General features: G+C 41.5%; 1 protein-coding gene across 1 annotated transcript in view; it reads left to right on the top strand.

Moving 5' to 3' along the window:
• Positions 1-22118, top strand: part of LOC110521084 (dynein heavy chain 8, axonemal) — a 58370-nt gene that overhangs the window by 27305 nt on the left and 8947 nt on the right. The window contains exons 55-68 of the mRNA XM_036976478.1: positions 2030-2152; positions 3015-3228; positions 3817-3926; positions 8024-8187; positions 15977-16169; positions 16398-16520; positions 16674-16804; positions 19045-19198; positions 19534-19698; positions 19902-20128; positions 20313-20431; positions 20570-20673; positions 20824-21000; positions 21225-21392. Of these exons, the coding sequence (XP_036832373.1) occupies positions 2030-2152; positions 3015-3228; positions 3817-3926; positions 8024-8187; positions 15977-16169; positions 16398-16520; positions 16674-16804; positions 19045-19198; positions 19534-19698; positions 19902-20128; positions 20313-20431; positions 20570-20673; positions 20824-21000; positions 21225-21392 (2172 nt within the window). The remainder of the gene's footprint in view (positions 1-2029; positions 2153-3014; positions 3229-3816; positions 3927-8023; positions 8188-15976; positions 16170-16397; positions 16521-16673; positions 16805-19044; positions 19199-19533; positions 19699-19901; positions 20129-20312; positions 20432-20569; positions 20674-20823; positions 21001-21224; positions 21393-22118) is intronic.

Raw genomic sequence — 22118 nt, 5'->3', positions numbered from 1 at the left:
CTGAATAATTTTCCACGCCCAATTTTTCAGTTTTTGATTTGTTAAAAACCTTTGAAATATCCGATAAATGTCGTTCCACTTCATGATTGTGTCCCACTTGTTGTTGATTCTTCACAAAAAAATACAGTTTTATATCTTTATGTTTGAATCCTGAAATGTGGCAAAAGTTCGCAAAGTTCAAGGGGGCCGAATACTTTCGCAAGGCACTGTATACAGTGGGGCAAAAAAGTATTTAGTCAGTCACCAATTGTGCAAGTTCTCCCACTTAAAAAGATGAGAGAGGCCTGTTATTTTCATCATAGGTACACTTCAACTATGACAGACAAAATGAGAAAAGAAATCCAGAAAATCACATTGTAGGATTTTTTATGAATTTATTTGCAAATTATGGTGGAAAATAAGTATTTGGTCACCTAAAAACAAGCAAGATTTCTGGCTCTCACAGACCTGTAACTTCTTCTTTAAGAGGCTCCTCTGTCCTCCACTCATTACCTGTATTAATGGCACCTGTTTGTACTGTTATACTGTTATCAGTATAAAATGTCCACAACCTCAAACAGTCACACTCCAAACTCCACTATGGCCAAGACCAAAGAGCTGTCAAAGGACACCAGAAACAAAATTGTAGACCTGCACCAGGCTGGGAAGACTGAATCTGCAATAGGTAAGCAGCTTGGTTTGAAGAAATCAACTGTGGGAGCAATTATTAGGAAATGGAAGACATACAAGACCACTGATAATCTCCCTCGATCTGGGGCTCCACGCAAGATCTCACCCCGTGGGGTCAAAATGATCACAAGAACGGTGAGCAAAAATCCCAGAACCACACGGGGGGACCTAGTGAATGACCTGCAGAGAGCTGGGACCAAAGTAACAAAGCCTACCATCAGTAACACACTACGCCGCCAGGGACTTAAATCCTGCAGTGCCAGATGTGTCCCCCTGCTTAAGCCAGTACATGTCCAGGCCCATCTGAAGTTTGCTAGAGAGCATTTGGATGATCCAGAAGAAGATTGGGAGAATGTCATATGGTCAGATGACACCAAAATATAACTTTTTGGTAAAAACTCAACTCGTTGTGTTTGGAGGACAAAGAATGATGAGTTGCATCCAAAGAACACCATACCTACTGTGAAGCATGGGGGTGGAAACATCATGCTTTGGGGCTGTTTTTCTGCAAAGGGACCAGGACGACTGATCCTTGTAAAGGAAAGAATGAATGGGGCCATGTATCATGAGAATTTGAGTGAAAACCTCCTTCCATCAGCAAGGGCATTGAAGACGTTTGACCTCTGTCATTGCCAACAAAGGGTATATAACAAAGTATTGAGATACAATTTTGTTATTGACCAAATACTTATTTTCCACCATAATTTGCAAATAAATTATTTAAAATCCTACAATGTGATTTTCTGGATTTTTTTTCTCATTTTGTCTGTCATAGAAGTGTACCTATGATGACAATTACAGGCCTCTCTCATCTTTTTAAGTGGGAGAACTTGCACAATTGGTGAATGACTAAATACTTTTTTGCCCCACTGTATATCATTGCACATCCTGCCAATCACCAGCAGAGGGTGACCATTTTGAATACATTTTCACATTCACTCTTGGTAATGCTCACAAATTGGATCGTAACTCTAAAATGAACTTTTATATGTCTGTGTAGAGCTTATTATGTTCAACAATATATGAAAACAAAAAATACTACTCATTACAGAGCAAGCGGAAAAGCTTCATATGACACCAATTTTTGTTCTGTAGCACATACAGATGAAACAATGTAGTCTTAAATTAAAGGAGGCCTGAGTAAGGCCAAAATGTTAGAAATATGCCAACTTTGATAAATTATTTCTCAATTATGCTTTTGGATACAATGCCAAATATATAACAATCCTTCTTCCAAAGGACCATTGTATGGATAAAATTTCATGAAAATACCCCAAATCATGGTCTTTTTTGTCCTGGTTTCGTGAGGAATCACTTTATTGTGTTTCTGTTGAGTAGTAATAGAAGTGTTGTATCATAGCGCACAGTGGAGAGCTACATTGAGAAGCGAATGGGTAGCACCTACGGACCTCCTGGAGGACGCAGAATGACCATCTTTGTGGATGACATCAACATGCCCATTGTCAATGAGTGGGGCGACCAGGTACTGTAGTCATAGCATTTCAATTCAACCCATCCATATAGCAGTGGTGTAAAGTACTTAATTAAAAATACTTTGAAGTACTACTTAACTAGTTTTGGGGGGGTAAATGTACTTTACTATTTATATTTTTTACAACTTTTACTTTTACTCCACTACATTCCTAAAGAAAATATTGTACTTTTTACTCCATACATTTTTCAACCAAAAGTACTCGTTACATTTTGAATGCTTAGCAGGACAGGAAAATGGTTAAATTCACACACTTATCAAGAGAACACTTGTTCATCCCTACTGCCTCTGGTCTGGCAGACTCACTAAACACAAATGCATCTTTTGTAAATAATGTCGGAGTGTTGGAGTGAACCTCTGGCAATCCATACATTTTAAAAACAAGGAAATGGTCTTGTCTGCTTTGCTTAATATAAGGAATTTAATATGATTTATACTTTTACTAGTATATTTTTTCAATTACATTTACTTTTGATACTTAAGTATATTTAAAACCAAATACTTTTAGACTTTTACTCAGTAGTATTTTACTGGCTGACTTTCACTTTTACTTGAGTAACTTTCTGTTAAGGTATCTATACTTTTATTCAAGTATGACAATTGGGTACTTTTTCCGTCACTGCCATAATGCCATCACTGAAGCAGGGCTCTGGACTAACTTTTTCCCCTGGTGGTACTGATGCCACTAACTTTTCAGTTAAAGGGACTGGCCCATGATTTGGTTGCACACAAAATAAATTGCGGTGTCACACAATAGAAAAAATGTGTAATCAATTCAAAGTGACAACAGTCATTTACAATGGTTTGCAGAATAACTGATTCCCTTGTTTGTGTTTGTTTATTTTGCACACAGATCACCAACGAGATAGTCCGTCAGATGATGGAGATGACTGGCATGTACAGTCTGGACAAACCAGGAGACTTCACCACCATTGTGGACATGCAGATGCTGGCTGCTATGATTCACCCTGGGGGAGGCAGGAATGACATCCCCCAGAGACTGAAGAGACAGTTTACCGTGTTCAACTGTACCCTGCCATCCAACACCTCCATTGACAAGATCTTTGGTAAGCTACTCACCTCTGAATTAATAACCGACTGGCTGTGATGCAGCAATCAAATTATGCAATATCACACTGTTAGGTTCTAAATCAACCTTATAAAATTTCACAGGCGCATAATAAAGCTCAAACCAAGTTTATTGCCCATTGGGTCATACAGCTGCATAAGGCAAATACATATTTCCACCAGTGGTAATATATATATACCCCAATTTGGGTGGAGTCTCCTCCTCTCTAAACATTACATCTTTATTACTAGGCAGGAAGTTAAGTGATACGGGCCACAAACTGTTCCTTCTCCCGTAAAGTCACCTGACCTCGACCCCCTTCCTCACTAATCCACATCTCTCAATCCTTATCAGTGCATGCCACATGTGATTATCTTTCTTTCACTCGGTACATTCCAAGCTTAATTACATCCACAATATCCATTCCTCCTACAGATAACCATTAACTTCTGGTGTAGACCCTAGACTATGGCACCCCTCATGTCTCAAGTATAACTGATGACTAACAATATTTAAAGTTTAGAAATCCGAACCCATCAACACACACACGCACAAAAGAGTACTTTATGTGTCTCTATTCCCACAGGTATCATGGGCTGTGGATACTTCCACGAATGCAGGGAGTTCAAGTCTGAGATTTCTGAGACAGTGAAATATCTGGTCTCCGCTGGTAGGATCCTGTGGCAGTGGACCAAGGTAAGCACTGTCCCAATATCAGAATTAATGCTTTACTGAATATATTTAACCTGGTCCCAGATCTATTTGTGATGTTTGGCATACTAACGACCATAGTAATTGACCCTTCGCTAAGCCCCGCCTCCTTGGTTACCGTTGCAACCTCGGACAAAATTCCCCACTCAAACCACTGGAGAAAACCCCTCAAAATTATCTCAGGATGTGTTTTTAATAGACAATGAATTTAAACACAGACTACACTTGCTCAGGTATGTGGTGGTGGAATATCATTACAATTGCTTCACGGGAACCTGGTAAAATACGTTTGTAGTGTGGCTAGCCACAAGATGGCTCTGACTATGCACTATCAGAATGCAGTCAACTCAAATGAAATGTATTTATATAGCCCTTCTTACATCAGCTGATATCTCAAAGTGCTGTACAGAAACCCAGCCTAAAACCCCAAACAGCAAGTAATGCAGGTGTAGAAGCACGGTGGCTAGGAAAAACTCCCTAGAAAGGCCAAAACCTAGGAAGAAACCTAAAGAGGAACCAGGCTATGAGGGGTGGCCAGTCCTCTTCTGGCTGTGCCGGGTGGAGATTATAACAGAACATGGCCAAAATGTTCAAATGTTCATAAATGACCAGCATGGTCAAATAATAGTAATCACAGTGGTTGTCGAGGGTGCAACAGGTCAGCACGGCCAGGTGGACTGGGGACAGCAAGGAGTCATCATGCCAGGTAGTCCTGAGGCATGGTCCTTAGGGCTCAGGTCCTCTGAGAGAAAGAAAGAAAGAATTTGAGAGAGCATACTTAAATTCACACAGGACACCGGATATGACAGGAGAAATACTCTAGATATAACAGACTAAACCTAGCCCCCGACACATAGGGCAGGATATAACCCCATCCACTTTGCCAAAGCACAGCCCCCACACCACTAGAGGGATATCTTCAACCACCAACTGACCATCCTGAGACAAGGCTGAGTTTAGCTCACAAAGATCTCTGCCACAGCACAACCCAAGGGGGGGCGCCAACCCAGACAGGAAGACCACGTCAGTGACTCAACCCACTCAAGTGGCGCACCCCTCCTAGGGACGGCATGGAAGAGCACAGTAGGCCAGTGACTCAGCCCCTGTAATAGGGTTAGAGGCAGAGAATCCCAGTGGAGAGAGGGGAACCGCCCAGGAAGAGACAACAACGGTAGTTCATTGCTCCAGTGCCTTTCCGTTCACCTTCACACTCCTGGGCCAGACTACACTCAATCATATGACCCACTGAAGAGATGAGTCTTCAGTAAAGACTTAAAGGTTGAGACCGAGTCTGCGTCTCTCACGTGGGTAGGCAGACCATTCCATAAAAATTGAGCTCTATAGGAGAAAGCCCTGACCAGCTGTTTTCTTAGAAATTCTAGGGACAATTAGGAGGCCTGCATCTTGTGACCGTAGCGTACGTGTAAGTATGTACGGCAGGACCAAATCAGAAAGATAGGTAGGCGCAAGCCCATGTAATGCTTTGTAGGTTAGCAGTAAAACCTTGAAATCAGCCCTTGCCTTAACAAGAAGCCAGTGTAGGGAGGCTAGCACTGGAGTAATATGATCACATTTTTTTGTTCTAGTCAGGATTCTAGCAGCCGTATTTAGCACTAACTGAAGTTTATTTAGTGTTTTATCCGGGTAGCCGGAAAGTAGAGCATTGCAGTAGTCTAACCTAGAAGTGACAAAAGCATGGATTAATTTTTCTGCATCATTTTTGGATAGAAAATGTCAAATTTTTGCAATGTTATGTAGATGGAAAAAAACTGTCCTTGAAACAGTCTTGATATGTTCGTCAAAAGAGAGATCAGGGTCCAGAGTAACGCCGAGGTCCTTCACATTTTTATTTGAGACGACTGTACAACCATCAAGATTAATTGTCAGATTCAACAGAAGATCTTTGTTTCTTGGGACCTAGAACAAGCATCTCTGTTTTGGCCGAGTTTAAAAGTATAAAGTTTGCAGCCATCCACTTCCTTATGTCTGAAACACAGGCTTCCAGAGAGGGCAATTTTGGGGCTTTACCATGTTTCATCAAAATGTACAGCTGTGTGTCATCCGCATAGCAGTGAAAGTTAACATTATGTTTCCGAATGACATCCCCAAGAGGTAAAATATATAGTGAAAACAATAGTGGTCCTAAAACGGAACCTTGAGGAACACCGACATTTACAGTTGATTTGTCAGAGGACAAACCATCCACAGAGACAAACTGATATATTTCCGACAGATAAGATCTAAACCAGGCCAGAACTTGTCCGTGTAGACCAATTTGGTTTTCCAATCTCTCCAAAAGAATGTGGTGATCGATGGTATCAAAAGCAGCACTAAGGTCTAGGCGCAACAGGACAGATGCAGAGCCTCGGTCTGACGCCATTAAAAGATAATTTACCACCTTCACAAGTGCAGTCTCAGTGCTATGATGGGGTCTAAATCCAGACTGAAGCATTTCGTATACATTGTTTGTCTTCAGGAAGGCAGTGAGTTGCTGCGCAACAGCTTTTTCAAAACATTTTGAGAGGAATGGGAGATTTGATATAGGCTGATTGTTTTTTATATTTTCTGGATCAAGGTTTGGCTTTTTCAAGAGAGGCTTTATTACTGCCACTTTTAGTGAGTTTGGTACACATCCGGTGGATAGAGAGCCGTTTATTATGTTCAACATAGGAGGGCCAACCACAGGAAGCCGCTCTTTCAGTAGTTTAGTTGGAATAGGGTCCTGTCACACAGCCAGGAGTGGTGGGTGCAGAGTCAAGCGCAGAGAGCAGAGGAAAATGGGGGAAACCGAACTTTATTGCGGTGTCCACAATTAACGCCAAAAACAACAGGCGAAGACAAAAGTGTCCAACCCAAAACTGGGCACAAACAGACAGGGAACACAACATGCAACCAACCTAGACTAACAGAAAACAAGCCTGCACAAAAGCAGGCGGGCCTAACAGGCTTAAATAGTCCTGAACCAAAACTCAAATAAGAAACTGGTGCAACCAATAAGACATAACAAACGGAAAAGGAAAAGGGGATCGGTGGAAGCTCGTAGACTGGCGACGACGACTGCCGAGCGCTGCCCGAACAGGCAGGGGAGCCACCTTCGGTGGAAGTCGTGACAGGTCCAGTAAGCAGATTGAAGGTTAAGAGGCCATTATTATTTTTCATCAATGTGTCAAGACATATAGTACTAAAAAACTTGAGTGTCTCCATTGATCCTAGGTCCTGGCAGAGTTGTGCAGACTCAGGACAACTGAGCTTTGGAGGAATACTCAGATTTAAAGAGGAGTCCGTAATTTGCTTTCTAATGATCATGATCTTTTCCTCAAAGAAGTTCATGAAGTGAAAGCCATCCTCTCTTGGGGAATGCTGCTTTTTAGTTAGCTTTGCGACAGTATCAAAAATACATTTTGGATTGTTCTTATTTTCCTCAATTAAGTTGGAAAAATAGGATGATCGAGCAGCAGTGAGGGCTCTTTGATACTGTACGGTACTGTCTTTCCAAGCTAGTCAGAAGACTTCCAGTTTGGTGTGGCGCCATTTCCGTTCCAATTCTCTGGAAGCTTGCTTCAGAGCTCGGATATTTTCTGTATACCAAGGAGCTAGTTTCTTATGACAAATGTTTTTCGTTTTTAGTCAAAGTTACTAACCACTTTTGGAGCTAATTATTGCTCTCAAATGTATCCTGATGTTGACAGCAGATGAGTTTATATTAATAATATAGTTAACTTAGCTAGCTAACATACATACTCTAGCACTTGTGCACTGTTCAATTATTTAGCCATTTCAACAATCTTTTTTTTTTTTGATAAACCCTCTGTTGTCGTCACTGCCCTTATTGGCTTCCATGCATTTGAATCTAGAGATTGTCCAAGGCTGGTTGGTCTCGAGCATGGTAAGCGACAGTTGCTATCCAATGGAGTGCTGCAATTGGTTGGCCAAAATTCTGTGGCGGGGCTTAGCGAAGGGTCAATTTTCTATACAGCACAAACAGATCTGGGACCAGACTAGTATTTGATCAGTCAGTGCATGAACACATCTCTGAAGTTCCTAAATGTTTATGTATCCCTGTACTATGTATGACCTTTCAGGTGAAAATGCTGCCCACACCCTCAAAGTTCCACTACATCTTCAACTTGAGAGACTTGTCAAGGATCTGGCAGGGCATGCTCATCATCAAGGCAGATGAATGTGACGATATCCCCACCTTGCTGGCGCTGTTCAAGTGTGAATGCACCAGGGTGATCGCAGACAGGTACAGTACTGGAATGAACGGGGTCCCTGTTATGAACAGAACACTTTGCATTCACAGTGATAAAGTCACAATCCTTAATACATTTTTCAACCCAGTGGCAGCCCTGCCACTTGGTTTCCTCTAACGCTGAGGGATGGGTCTGGAGAAATTACGTAAACATTGATGTAGTACAATTTCTTTAGCTACCGGAGCACCAAAAACATGTACGGCATAATTTCTCAATCAGAGTTTGTACAAATTGATGTAGCCTTGTTACGCACGCCTCAATGAAGAGGGAACGAAACACCCTGCTACAACTCAACTCTCCGTGAAGCGAAAGAGGTATGGACGACTGTAGGTGCGAGTAAGGATGACAAAAGGCAGAATTTTTAACGTTTACTAGGAATTTATTCCTTCACACGGTAATATGGGGAAATGGGGCTGGACGGAACCAAAGCAAAGAAAGTAAATATCAAAGTCCCCTCTCCTATCTTAACTGCCTAACCACTACTTACCTAATAAGGCACCACCTGGTGCTCTAACCAAAATACAGGGAGTGATCTGCCCAGGTCTTACCTAGTGTGCCTAGACAGTGAATATACTACGGGTATATGTATGCCCGCGGGCCTCTTGCCTAAGCACTCCCTAGGTGCCTTCCCCTTCCCCCCCTGGGAACAAATGAAACAGGATAACAAACCATTTCAATAATCAAAACAGTGCGTCCTATTGACACATACCAGACAACCAATCAGCTCCCTCAGCAACAACTAACATAGTATATACCAAATTGCTTTCTGAGAAACAACCAACACAGCTCTCAGCAATTGAATTCTCTATATCACAATCAATCTCTCCAGCAATGATCTCCCAGCAATCTCTTTCTGCAATGATCTCCTTTTTGAACAACAGAACACTGGCTTTTATAACTGGAGAAGGAGTCTAATGGAATAGAGCTGTAACTTGACGAGGGGGCGAGGTCAGCTCCAATTAGCCGTGGAGTCGACTAATCAGCTGCTGTGGGATTTCAGGAAGCCATCTCCTGAAATACACTCAAATACACAACCTACCACACAGAAACTGGGGAACGTAACAAGCCTATTGAATATCATTAAAGCATATGCATTATATTCACCCTCCAAATGCAACGTCTGCCTATACCATCACATAATGTCTAAAGAAATTGTTCTATTTTTAACCCATTGATGTCCATAAAGGAAAAAAAATACTCTGTTATACTTGTTCTCTGAGCTTACTGATGGACAAATCTGAAGCAATGTGTCAAATCTGCAAAAGCGTCAGTCGACAGTGTGAGTTTTTGATATTGTACTATATTTAGTCATTGGACACATGGGGTTACTGTTATTTCATGAATCAAGTCATGTGAATACATGTTCAAATGATCAGATCTTAATAATGTTTTGTATATATATTGCCTGGACCATTATATACAGTACCGTGAAAAAGTATTTGCCCTCTTTCTGATTTTCTGTATTTGTGCATATTGTTTTACACATATTATACCAACACAAGTATAAACACAACATGCAACAATTTCTAAGATTTTATTGAGTTACAGTTCATATGAGGAAATCAGTCAATTAAAATAAATGGTATCAATAAACTTAATCTATGGATTTCACATGACTGGGAATACAGATGTGCATCTGTTGGTCACAGCAACAAAAAAATGGGCCTCACAATGGGCTTCAGGATCTTGTCAGGGTATTTCAGTGCATTCAAATTGCCATTGATGCAATTGTGCAATTGCAATTGTGTTCGTTGTCCATAGCTTATGCCTGCCCATACCATAACCCCACCGCCACCATGTTCACAACGTTGACATCAGCAATCCGCTCGCCCACACAACGCCATACATGTGGTCTGCGGTTGTGAGGACGGTTGGACGCCAAATTCTCTAATACGATGTTGGAGGCGGCTTATGGTAGAGAAATTAACATTAAATTCTCTAGAAACTGCTTTGGTGGGCATTCCTGCAGTCAGCATGCCAATTGCACACTTCCTCAAAACTTGATACATCTGTGGCATTGTTGTGTGACAAAGCTGCACATTTAAGAGTGCTATTTTATTGTCCCAAGCACAAAGGGCACCTGTGTTATGATCATGATGTTAAATCAGCTTCTTGATATGCCACAACTGTCAGGTGGATGGATTAAATTGTTTTAATGAACAAAGTTATGCAACATCCAATGCCCCTTTTTGAAAAGTGTTTTTTTATTTAACCTTTATTTAACTAGGCAAGTCAGGCGCCCACATGACGAGTACATGTGGTGCCACTGGTTGTGCCATCTTTAGCTGTCATGACAGCAACCAAATACTTCCTGTAGTTGTTGATCAGTCTCTCTGAGGAATTTTGGCCCACTCTTCCATGCAGGACTGCTTTAACTCAGTGACATTTTTGAGTTTTCGAGCATTAACTGCTTGTTTCAGGTCCTGCCACAACATCTCAATCAGGTTTACAGTTGAAGTTGGAAGTTTACATACACTTAGGTTGGAGTCATTAAAACTAGTTTTTCAACCACTCCACACATTTCTTGTTAACAAACTAGTATAGTCGGTTAGGACATCTACTTTGTGCATGACACAAGTAATTTTCCAACAATTGTTTACAGACAGATTATTTCACTTATAATTCATTGTCGGTCAGAAGTTTACATACACTAAGTTGACGTGCCTTTAAAAAGCTTGGAAAATTCCAGAAAATGGTGTCATGGCTTTAGAAGCTTCTGTTAGGCTAATTAACATAATTTGAGTCAATTGGAGGTGTACCTGTGGATGTATTTCAAAGCCTACCTTAAAACTCAGTGCCTCTTTGCTTGACATCATGGGGAAATCAAAAGAAATCTGCCAAGACCTCAGAAAAACAATTGTAGACCTCCACAAGTCTGGTTCATCCTTGGAAGCAATTTCCAAACGCCTGAAGGTACCACGTTCATCTGTACAAACAATAGTACGCAAGTACAAACACCATGGGACCGCACAGCCATCATACCACTCAGGAAGGAGACGCATTCTGTCTCCTAGAGATGAATGTACTTTGGTGCGAAAAGTGCAAATCAATTCCAGAACAACAGAAAGCACCTTGTGAAGATGCTGGAGGAAACAGGTACAAAAGTATCTATATCCACAGTAAAAATTAGTCCTGTGTCGACATAACCTGAAAGGCCACTCAGCAAGGAAGAAGCCACTGCTCCAAAACCGCCATTAAAAAAAAGCCAGACTACGTTTGCAACTGCACATGGGGACAAAGATCGTACTTTTTGGAGAAATGTCCTCTGGTCTGCTGAAACAATAATAGAACTGTTTGGCCGTAATGTCCATTGTTATGTTTGAGGAAAAAGGGGGAAGCTTGCAAGCCAAAGAATTACCATCCCAACCGTGAGGCACGGGGGTGGCAGCATCATTGTTGTGGGGGTGCTTTGCTGCAGGAGGGACTGGTGCACTTCACAAAATAGAAGGTATCATGAGGCAGGATAATTATGTGGATATATTGAAGCAACATCTTAAGACATCAGTCAGGAAGTTAAAGCTTGGTTGCAAATGGGTCTTCCCAATGAACAATAACCCCAATCATACTTTCAAAGTTGTAGCAAAATGGCTTAAGGACAACAAAGTCAAGGTATTGGAGTGGCCATCACAAAGCCCTTACCTCAATCCTATAGAAAATGTGTGGGCAGAACTGAAAAGGCGTGTGAGAGCAAGGAGGCCTACAAACCTGACAGTTACACCAGCCCTGTCAGGAGGAATGGGCCAAAATTCACCCAACTTATTGTGGGAAGCTTGTAAAAGGCTACCCGAAACGTTTGACCCAAGTTAAACATTTTAATGCAATGCTACCAAATACTAATTGAGTGTATGTAAACTTCTGACCCACTGGGAATGTGATGAAAGAAATAAAAACTGAAATAAATAATTATCTCTACTATTATTCTGACATTTCACATTCTTAAAATAAAGTGGTGATCCTAACTGACCTAAGACAATTTTTACTATGATTAAATGTCAGGAAAAACTGAGTTTAAATGTATTTGGCTAAGGTGTATGTAAACTTCTGACCCACTGGGAATGTGATGAAAGAAATAAAAACTGAAATAAATAATTCTCTCTACTATTATTCTGACATTTCACATTCTTAAAATAAAGTGGTGATCCTAACTGACCTAAGACAATTTTTACTATGATTAAATGTCAGGAAAAACTGAGTTTAAATGTATTTGGCTAAGGTGTATGTAAACTTCTGACTTCAACTGTAGGTTTGGACTTTACATTTGTGGTTTTTCTGCCATTCTGATGTAGACTTGCTTGTGTGTTTTGGATCATTGTCTTGCTGCATGACCCAGCTGTGCTTCAGCTCACAGACGGATGGCCTGACATTCTCCTGAAGAATTCATGGTTCCTTCAATGATGGCAAGTCGTCCAGGTCCTGAGGCAGCAAAGCATCCCCAAACCATCACATTACCACCACCATGCTTGACCGTTGGTATGAGGATCTTACTGCGGAATGCAGTGTTTGGTTTTCGCCCGACATAACGGGACCCATCTCATCCATAAAGTCAAGCAAGTCAAGATCAGAATGTCTGAAAAGCAACACATTTAAAAAAAATTGTATGGCCTAGTCAAAGTCCAGACCTAAACCCGATTGAAATGTTGCAGTTCATGCTCGAAAAGCCACTAATGTGCTAAGTTAAAGCTGCTCCGGATTGATTAGTGTGGTCCCAAATTCCTCCACAGTGATGTTAGTGACTGATCAACAACTACAGGAAGGGTTTGGTTGTAGCCATTGCAGCTAAAGGTGGCACAATCAATTATTGAGTGTAAGGGGGCAAATACTTTTCACACAGGGGGATTGGGTGTTGCATAACTTTGTTTATTTAAGTGACAATTCCAGAGAAGCCGGTGTTTGGAGGATATATTGGTATGGGTGTTGAAACCAGGTTACCAACAATATTCAAATAATGATTGACATATTTTCATTAAAAACGCTATTTTTATTAATTTATTCATACTATTTCATCCTTCCACGAGATATAGTCCCAACACAAATCTGGGGTTGCTACCCAAGCCGGCTGGTCGTTAGGTTCAGTTGCCAGAGACGTGACCCAATCGTTAAGTCTTTTTGTTTTAAATCTATGTACCCAACCCAGTCGTCTGTTCTAAATGTTCCTCATTAGACCCACCCGTTATATAATAAATAAATGAAATAAGTATCACATTTTTGTGTTATTCGGTCACTTTATCTAATATTAGATTTTAGTTGAACATCTGATAACATTCAGTTTCAAAAATATGCACAAATAAAGAAAATCAGAAAGGGGGAAAATACTTTTTCACGGCTCTGTATATAAAAACAGTATCTAAAGAAATCCACACACACTCTCTCTTTCTCACACACACACCCCTGAGAGTATATGCAGTTTAAACACATTCAATGAGCATTTTCTCTCTTTCTCAGATCTTAAACATGTTCAAAAATATTAGTCATTGTCTGTTCCAATATATATATATATATATATATATATATATATATATATATATATACATACAGTGGGGCAAAAAGTATTTAGTCAGCCACCAATTGTGCAAGTTCTCCCACTTAAAAAAGATGCGAGAGGCCTGTAATTTTCATCATAGGTACACTTCAACTATGACAGACAAAATGAGAAAAATAAATCCAGAAAATCACATTGTAGGATTTTTAATGAATTTATTTGCAAATTATGGTGGAAAATAAGTATTTGGTCAATAACAAAAGTTTATCTCAATACTTTGTTATATACCCTTTGTTGGCAATGACAGAGGTCAAACGTTTTCTGTAAGTCTTCACAAGGTTTTCACACACTGTTGCTGATATTTTGGCCCATTCCTCCATGCAGATCTCCTCTAGAGCAGTGATGTTTTGAGGCTGTTGCTGGGCAACACGGACTTTCAACTCCCTCCAAAGATTTTCTATGGGGTTGAGATCTGGAGACTGGCTAGGCCACTCCAGAACCTTGAAATGCTTCTTACGAAGCCACTCCTTTGTTGCCCGGGCGGTGTGTTTGGGATCATTGTCATGCTGAAAGACCCAGCCACGTTTCATCTTCAATGCCCTTGCTGATGGAAGGAGGTTTTCACTCAAAATCTCACGATACATGGCCCCATTCATCCTTTCCTTTACACGGATCAGTCGTCCTGGTCCCTTTCAGAAAAACAGCCCCAATGTTTCCACCCCATGCTTCACAGTAGGTATGGTGTTCTTTGTATGCAACTCAGCATTCTTTGTCCTCCAAACACGACGAGTTGAGTTTTTACCAAAAAGTTATATTTTGGTTTCATCTGACCATATGACATTCTCCCAATCTTCTTCTGGATCATCCAAATGCTCTCTAGCAAACTTCAGACGGGCCTGGACATGTACTGGCTTAAGCAGGGGGACACGTCTGGCACTGCAGGATTTGAGTCCCTGGCGGCGTAATGTGTTACTGATGGTAGGCTTTGTTACTTTGGTCCCAGCTCTCGGCAGGTCATTCACTAGGCCCAGATCGAGGGAGATTATCAGTGGTCTTGTATGTCTTCCATTTCCTAATAATTGCTCCCATAGTTGATTTCTTCAAACCAAGCTGCTTACCTATTGCAGAGTCAGTCTTCCCAGTCTGGTGCAGGTCTACAATTTTGTTTCTGGTGTCCTTTGACAGCTTTTTGGTCTTGGCCATAGTGGAGTTTGGAGTGTGACTGTTTGAGGTTGTGGACAGGTGTCTTTTATACTGATAACAAGTTCAAACAGGTGCCATTAATACAGGTAACGAGTGGAGGACAGAGGAGCCTCTTAAAGAAGAAGTTACAGGTCTGTGAGAGCCAGAAATCTTGCTTGTTTTTAGGTGACCAAATACTTATTTTCCACCATAATTTGCAAATAAATTCATAAAAATCCTACAATGTGATTTTCTGGATTTTTTTTCTCATTTTGTCTGTCATAGTTGAAGTGTACCTATGATGAAAATTACAGGCCTCTCATATTTTTAAGTGGGAGAACTTGCACAATTGGTGGCTGACTAAATACTTTTTTGCCCCACTGTATGTATATATATATATATATATATATATATATATATATATATATATATATATATATATATATATATAACAGCAATAACTCTTTGAGCATATTATACAGTATAAGCAAATCCAATGCAACAGGGCTGCACGCTGACCTTTTTTACAAGGAGCACAGTTAAAAAAAATACTTGAGGTAATAAAGATAGAATCTTTCAATTTTTCAAGGTGATCCTAAATTAAAATTCCAGGTCGCACAGAAAAATGTTTAGGCGCATATGCAAGTGAAATTGTTGCGCTGTAGAGCCCTGTGCAAGTCAGTGGAGAACAGGCCTCACTCTCCATTGACTTGCACAGGATCTGCTTATACTTTATAATATACTCTAGGAGTGCGTGTGAGTGGATTTCTTTAAATACTGTTTTTATATATGTGTTTATTGGTGAGCTGTTGAGTTTGGCCGAATGATAAACATTTCTTTACCATTCAGCTAATCATCCCAAAATCTCATAAGAAATTAGGTGGTGTTTTGGTCTAACTGTAACACTATACTATGCTATTATATTTGGTTATGTTATGTAGAATACTAATTCATCATTATGTGATGAATCGAGATCTAACTTTAGTAAACAAGCACTTTTGTGAGAATTGGTGGGCGGTAGCACTACACCCCTGGACGTAACCATTCTCAAATTCATAGATGGATGACTGACCGTCCATGAGAATGAAACCAATGGTGGTCATTGTGTCCCTGTGCTGCAGGTTTGTCTGCTTTGAGGACAAGGTGTGGTTTGAGAAGGCCATATCCAGGGTGATCCAGGAACACGTGGACCCCAGCCTGGTCCCTGACCTCCACCCTGACCCCTACTTTGTGGACTTCCTGAGAGAGGCTCTCGAGCCCACGGGAGATGAGGCAGATGACGTCTGTTTGGACGCCCCCAAAGTTTACGAACTGGTAGAGAGCCAAGGCACATTGTAGTCTTATGTTGTTCAAACTAGACATAAGGGCTGGTTTACTGGACACATATTATGCAAAATCCTGGACTGAAAATATACAGTATTTCCTGCATACTTTTCAGTCCAGTACTAGGCATAATCTGTGTTTTTGGAAGCAATCCCTGAAGGTTTAGATTTCATCCATTTGCAAAATGTGTATCTAACCAAAGTAAAATTTCATCATTAGGTGCCCAGTTTTGAGTTCCTGCGAGAGAAGCTGATTATCAATCAGAGCCAGTACAATGAGAATGTTAGAGGGGCCAGTCTGGACCTTGTGTTCTTTACAGATGCCATGACTCATCTCATCAAGGTTAAACTAACATCCTGGCTGCCATGTTATTCAAAATCACTCAATATTACACTGTCATCTGTTTTTCGAACATTTGTTTAATTAAAATAAGGGTTTGTAACAACATCTTTAGATAAGGTGAGAATCTTTATCTATCCTGTGGTCCCCCCACAGATTTCACGTATCATCCGGACAGACTGTGGCAACGCTTTGCTAGTGGGAGTGGGAGGATCAGGAAAACAGAGTCTCACCCGACTGGCTTCCTTTATAGCCGGATACAGTATATTCCAGATCACCCTGACCAGGTAAGTACGAGGGGTTATGTGGTTGATTGTCAATAAATGTTAGGTAAAGTAGGTCACGATGGATCATAGAACCTCAAAGTTCCAGAATAAGATGATAATTGCCATCATTGTGGTAAAGGAAATCCAAACCAGTCTAATTGGAATGAATGACATTAGAGGCATAGGTGATGCCTTTCCTGTTTTTACTAAAGCAGGATTTTTAGTTAAATAAATTTTATTCTAATTCCTAATTATATATGAGCAAAGGATTTGGAAAATATGAAAGTAGCATAGTAAGGGCAGCAATTAGTGTTATGCAAATCAAATCTAATTTCATTAGTCACATGCGCCGAGTACAACAGATGAAATGCTTACTTACGAGCCCCTAACCGACAGTGCAGTTAAAAAATATATGGATAAGAATAAGAGATAAAAGTAACAAGTAATTAAAGAGGAGCAGTAAAAAAAAACATATATATATATACAGGGTGGTGCTGGTACAGAGTCAATGTGCGGGGACACCGGTTAGTTGAGGTAGTAGGTACATGTAGGTAGAGTTAATTAAAGTGACTATGCATAGATGACAACATGGATGGCAGGAAGCTTGGCCCAAGTGATGTACTGGGCCATTCGCACTAGCCTTGCGGTCGGAGGCCGAGCAGTTGCCACACTAGGCAGCCATTCTCTCGATGGTGCAGCTGTAGAACCTTTTGAGGATCTGAGGACCCATGCCAAATCATTTCAGTCTCCTGAGGGGGAATACGTTTTGTCATGCCCGCTTCACGACTGTCATGGTGTGTTTGGACCATGTTGGTGATGTGGACACCAAGGAACTTGAAGCTCTCAACCTGCTCCACTGCAACCCCGACGATGAGAAGGGGGGCGTGCTCGGTCCTCTTTTTCCTGTAGTCCACAATCATCTCCTTTGTCTTGATCACGTTGAGAGGAGAGGTTGTTGTCCTGGCACCACACGGCCAGGTCCCTGACCTCCTCCCTATAGGCTGTCTCGTTGTTGTTGGTGATCAGGCCTACCACTGTTGTGTCATCGGCAACTCTAATGATGGTGTTGGAGTCGTGCCTGGCACTGCAGTCATGGGCGAACAGGGAGTACAGGAGGGGGCTGAGCACGCACCCCTGAGGGGCCCCTGTGTTGGGATCAGCGTGGCGGATGTGTTGTTACCTACCCTTACCTGCTGGGGGCAGCCTGTCAGGAAGTCCAGGATCCAGTTGCAGAGGGAGGTGTATTACAGACTCGGAGAGGGAGAGGTTGAAAATGTCAGTGAAGACACTTGCTAGTTGGTCAGCGCATGCTCGCAGTACACGTCCTGGTAATCCGTCTGGCCCTGCGGCCTTGTAAATGTGGACCTGTCTAAAGGTCTTACTCACATCGGCTGCGGAGAGCGTGATCACACAGTCTTCCGGTACAGCTGGTGCTCTCATGTATGTTTCAGTGTTATTTGCCTCGAACCGAGCATAGAAGTAGTTTAGCTCGTCCAGTAGGCTCGTGTCACTTGGCAGCTCTCGGCTGTGCTTCCCTTTGTAGTCTGTAATGGTTTGCAGGCCCTGCCACATCCGACGAGCGTCAGAGCTGGTGTAGTACGACTCGATCTTAGTATTGACGCTTTGCCTGTTTGATGGTTCGTCGGAGGGCATAGCGGGATTTCTTATAAGCTTCCGGGTTAGAGTCCTGCTCCTTGAAAGCGGCAGCTCTAGGCTTTAGCTCAGTGCGGATGCTGTCTGTAATCCATGGTTTCTGGTTGGGGTATGTACGTATGGTCACTGTGGGGACGACTTCATCGATGCACTTATTGATGATGCCAATGACAGATGTGGTGTACTCCTCAATGCCATCGGAGGAATCCCAGAACATGTTCCAGTCTGTGCTAGCAAAACAGTCCTGAGGTTTAGCATCTGCTACATCTGACCACTTTTTTATTGATCTAATCACTGGTGCTTCCTGCTTTACTTTTAGCTTGTAAGCAGGTAACAGGAGGATAGAATTATGGTCAGATTTTCAAAATGGAGGGCGAGGGAGAGCTTTGTATGCATCTCTAAATGTGGAGTATAGGTGGTCCAGGGTTATTTTCCCTCTGGTTGCACAGGCATTTAAATTAGGCAAGTCAGTCTAAAAACCGGCTGTATTGAACATGTATTTATATTCCTGTCTGAAGTATAATGGTAATTAATTGATGCTCCATATACTAAGGAGATAATGGGAGTCCAGCTGAGAATTGGTCCCTAATGCCCCTGTTTCCTACTAGGACGTACAACATCAGCAACCTGATGGACGACCTGAAGGTCCTTTACAGAACAGCCGGGGCAGACGGCAAAGGCATCACCTTTATCTTCACAGACAACGAGATCAAAGATGAGGCCTTCCTGGAGTACCTCAATAACGTGCTCTCATCTGGGGAGGTGATCCATTTATTTTTATTTTTTTGCAATTTCTTAGGGGGTAGATCAGCTTTAATCAGCTTTAATAGTATGTGTTATTTGATTGTGTTGATGTCTTCACCATTATTCTACAATATAGAAAATAGTAAAAATAAGAAAAAACCCTTGGAATGAGTAGATGTCCAAACATTTGACTGGTACTGTATATATACATATATTTAAAAAAAAGTATTTTCCTTTATTATTTTCCCCTGTGATCAAGTTACTCTAATGTTATCTAACATTATTCTAATGCTACTCTAGTAAAAGAACATTTCCAATTTGTCATTCTTAATTATTATGCTTGTTGTGTGCAGGTGTCCAACCTGTTTGCTCGTGATGAGCTGGACGAGATCACTCAGAACCTCATTGGTGTAATGAAGAAAGAGTTGCCTCGCGTCCCGCCCACCTTCGACAACCTGTACGACTACTTTATCTCCCGAGCCAGGAAGAACCTGCACGTGGTTCTTTGCTTCTCTCCGGTATGATTTAGTAATACCGGAAACATAAAAACATCACCTCCATGATTGTCACTCAAGAATTCAGGAGTTTGTTATGTAGTGTCCCATTGATAGTATTTTCCAGAGTAGTTCCATAGAGAGGTTTGCTGACATCAGCCGTTGAGGGCAGAGTGAAATGACATTTGTTCATATTCATCCATCCATCCCTTTATTTCCCCTGACAGGTTGGTGAGAAGTTCCGTTCGCGCTCCCTGAAGTTCCCAGGTCTGATCTCAGGCTGTACTATGGACTGGTTCACTCCCTGGCCCAGCGAGGCTCTAGTAGCCGTGTCCCAGTACTTCCTCTCTGACTTCCACATGGTGTGCTCCCCTGAGGTCAAAGCCGCGGTGGTACAGACCATGGGTATATACCATGACAAAGTGTCCGTCACCTGCGAGAGCTACTTTGACAGGTATTGTAGTTGACTGAAGTTGGGAACTCAAATACAAATCTAGTCTTAAATCCACATTTATATTTATAAATGACAAGAATGTACATGTCAGATAGTGCGGTTATGTCAAATAAATGGCATCAATTTCTTATACCCAAAGCCTGTCGTAATAACCAATGTGTGTGTTTTAATTTTTCCACCCCAGGTTCCGAAGAAGAACTCATGTGACCCCTAAATCCTACCTGTCTTTCATCAATGGATACAAGACGGTATACAGTGAAAATTACAACTTTATCAACACACTGGCTGAGCGCATGAATGTTGGTATGGAAATCCAATTGAGTGGCTACTAGCTAAGGCATAATAATGAACTTCGAACTAACTGCTTATTATATTGTAAAGAAAATAAATGTTGGGATTTCTTGTCAGATTGCAGTGTTGTGTAAATGCTTTGTATTGCAGGTCTGACAAAACTGTTGGAGGCTAGCGAGTCTGTGGCTCAGCTGTCCAAAGACCTGGTGGTTAAGGAGAAAGAGCTGGCTCTGGCCTCCATCAAAGCAGACAAGGTAACTGGGAAATAAAATAGAAACCATAAAAATAGAAACCATAAAAATAGAATTTCATTATATTTCTATGTAGAAATCACCCTTTCACATCCATTCACAGAATACATGCATGTAAAGTTTGCCTGCTGATTTGTTGTCTTGTCTGTACAGGTGCTGGCAGAGGTGACAGTAAGCGCTGAAGCAGCCACCATCGTAAAGGCTGAGGTCCAAATTGTAAAGGACAGAGCCCTGAAGATTGTGGAGGGCATTGAGAAGGAGAAAGCCTTTGCAGAGGTCAAGCTGAAAGCAGCTAAACCGGCTTTAGAGGAGGCAGAGGCCGCTCTGAATGTGAGTCTTACTGTACATGAAAAGATCCATTTGAAAAACAAAAAATATATATATTTTGGGCCATTTGAAATTGTTTCTTGTCATTTCGGGTCATGTTCAGTAGGTAACAAAACAGAAGAAAAAGGACTGAAATAGGGAGGGTACTACCGCCACTTTTTTCCTTTTGCAAAATGTTTTCTGTTACATTCCCCAATGATCTCAACCCTGTTATATATTCTCTTTAGACCATTAAAGCGGCTGACGTAGCCACGGTGAGGAAGCTGGCCAAACCTCCCCACCTCATCATGAGGATCATGGACTGCTGTCTGCTGCTCTTCCAGAAGAGGCTGGACACCATCACCATGGACCCAGAGAGGCCCTGCCACAAGCCCTCCTGGGGAGAGGCACTCAAGGTCAGAAAGCCTCCATTCTAGACTCTACCAGACTCATAGATCTCTACATCTCTCTATGTATGACTCCGGTAATAATAGTAGAACAAAATAGAATAGAAGAGGCCTTGATATATTGTCCTCGGAGAAGGATATACTTTTTACACTATACACCACATCAAACAGTCAGATAATCACTCAAACGTTACATTTACATTCCCAGTCCCGTCTCTGTATATTGAATTGATTTGTTGTAGCTAATTGTTTGGTTTGTTGTAGCTAATGTCTTGGTTTGGTTTGTTGTAGCCATCTTGGTTTGGTTTGTTGTAGCTAACGGCTTGGTTTGGTTTGTTGTAGCTAATGGCTTGGTTTGTTGTAGCTAATGCCCTGGTTTGGTTTGTTGTAGCTAATGCCCTGGTTTGGTTTGTTGTAGCTAATGCCCTGGTTTGGCTTGTTGTAGCTAATGCCCTGGTTTGGCTTGTTGTAGCTAATGCCCTGGTTTGGCTTGTTGTAGCTAATGCCCTGGTTTGGTTTGTTGTAGCTAATGCCCTGGTTTGGCTTGTTGTAGCTAATGCCCTGGTTTGGCTTGTTGTAGCTAATTTCTTGGTTTGTTGTAGCTAATGCCCTGGTTTGGTTTGTTGTAGCTAATTTCTTGGTTTGTTGTAGCTAATGCCCTGGTTTGGTTTGTTGTAGCTAATTTCTTGGTTTGTTGTAGCTAATGCCCTGGTTTGGTTTGTTGTAGCTAATTTC

Source organism: Oncorhynchus mykiss, chromosome 4 (genome assembly GCF_013265735.2).
Source record: "Oncorhynchus mykiss isolate Arlee chromosome 4, USDA_OmykA_1.1, whole genome shotgun sequence".
Classification (NCBI taxonomy): domain Eukaryota; kingdom Metazoa; phylum Chordata; class Actinopteri; order Salmoniformes; family Salmonidae; genus Oncorhynchus; species Oncorhynchus mykiss.
This window is presented reverse-complemented; position numbering and strand designations above follow the sequence as displayed.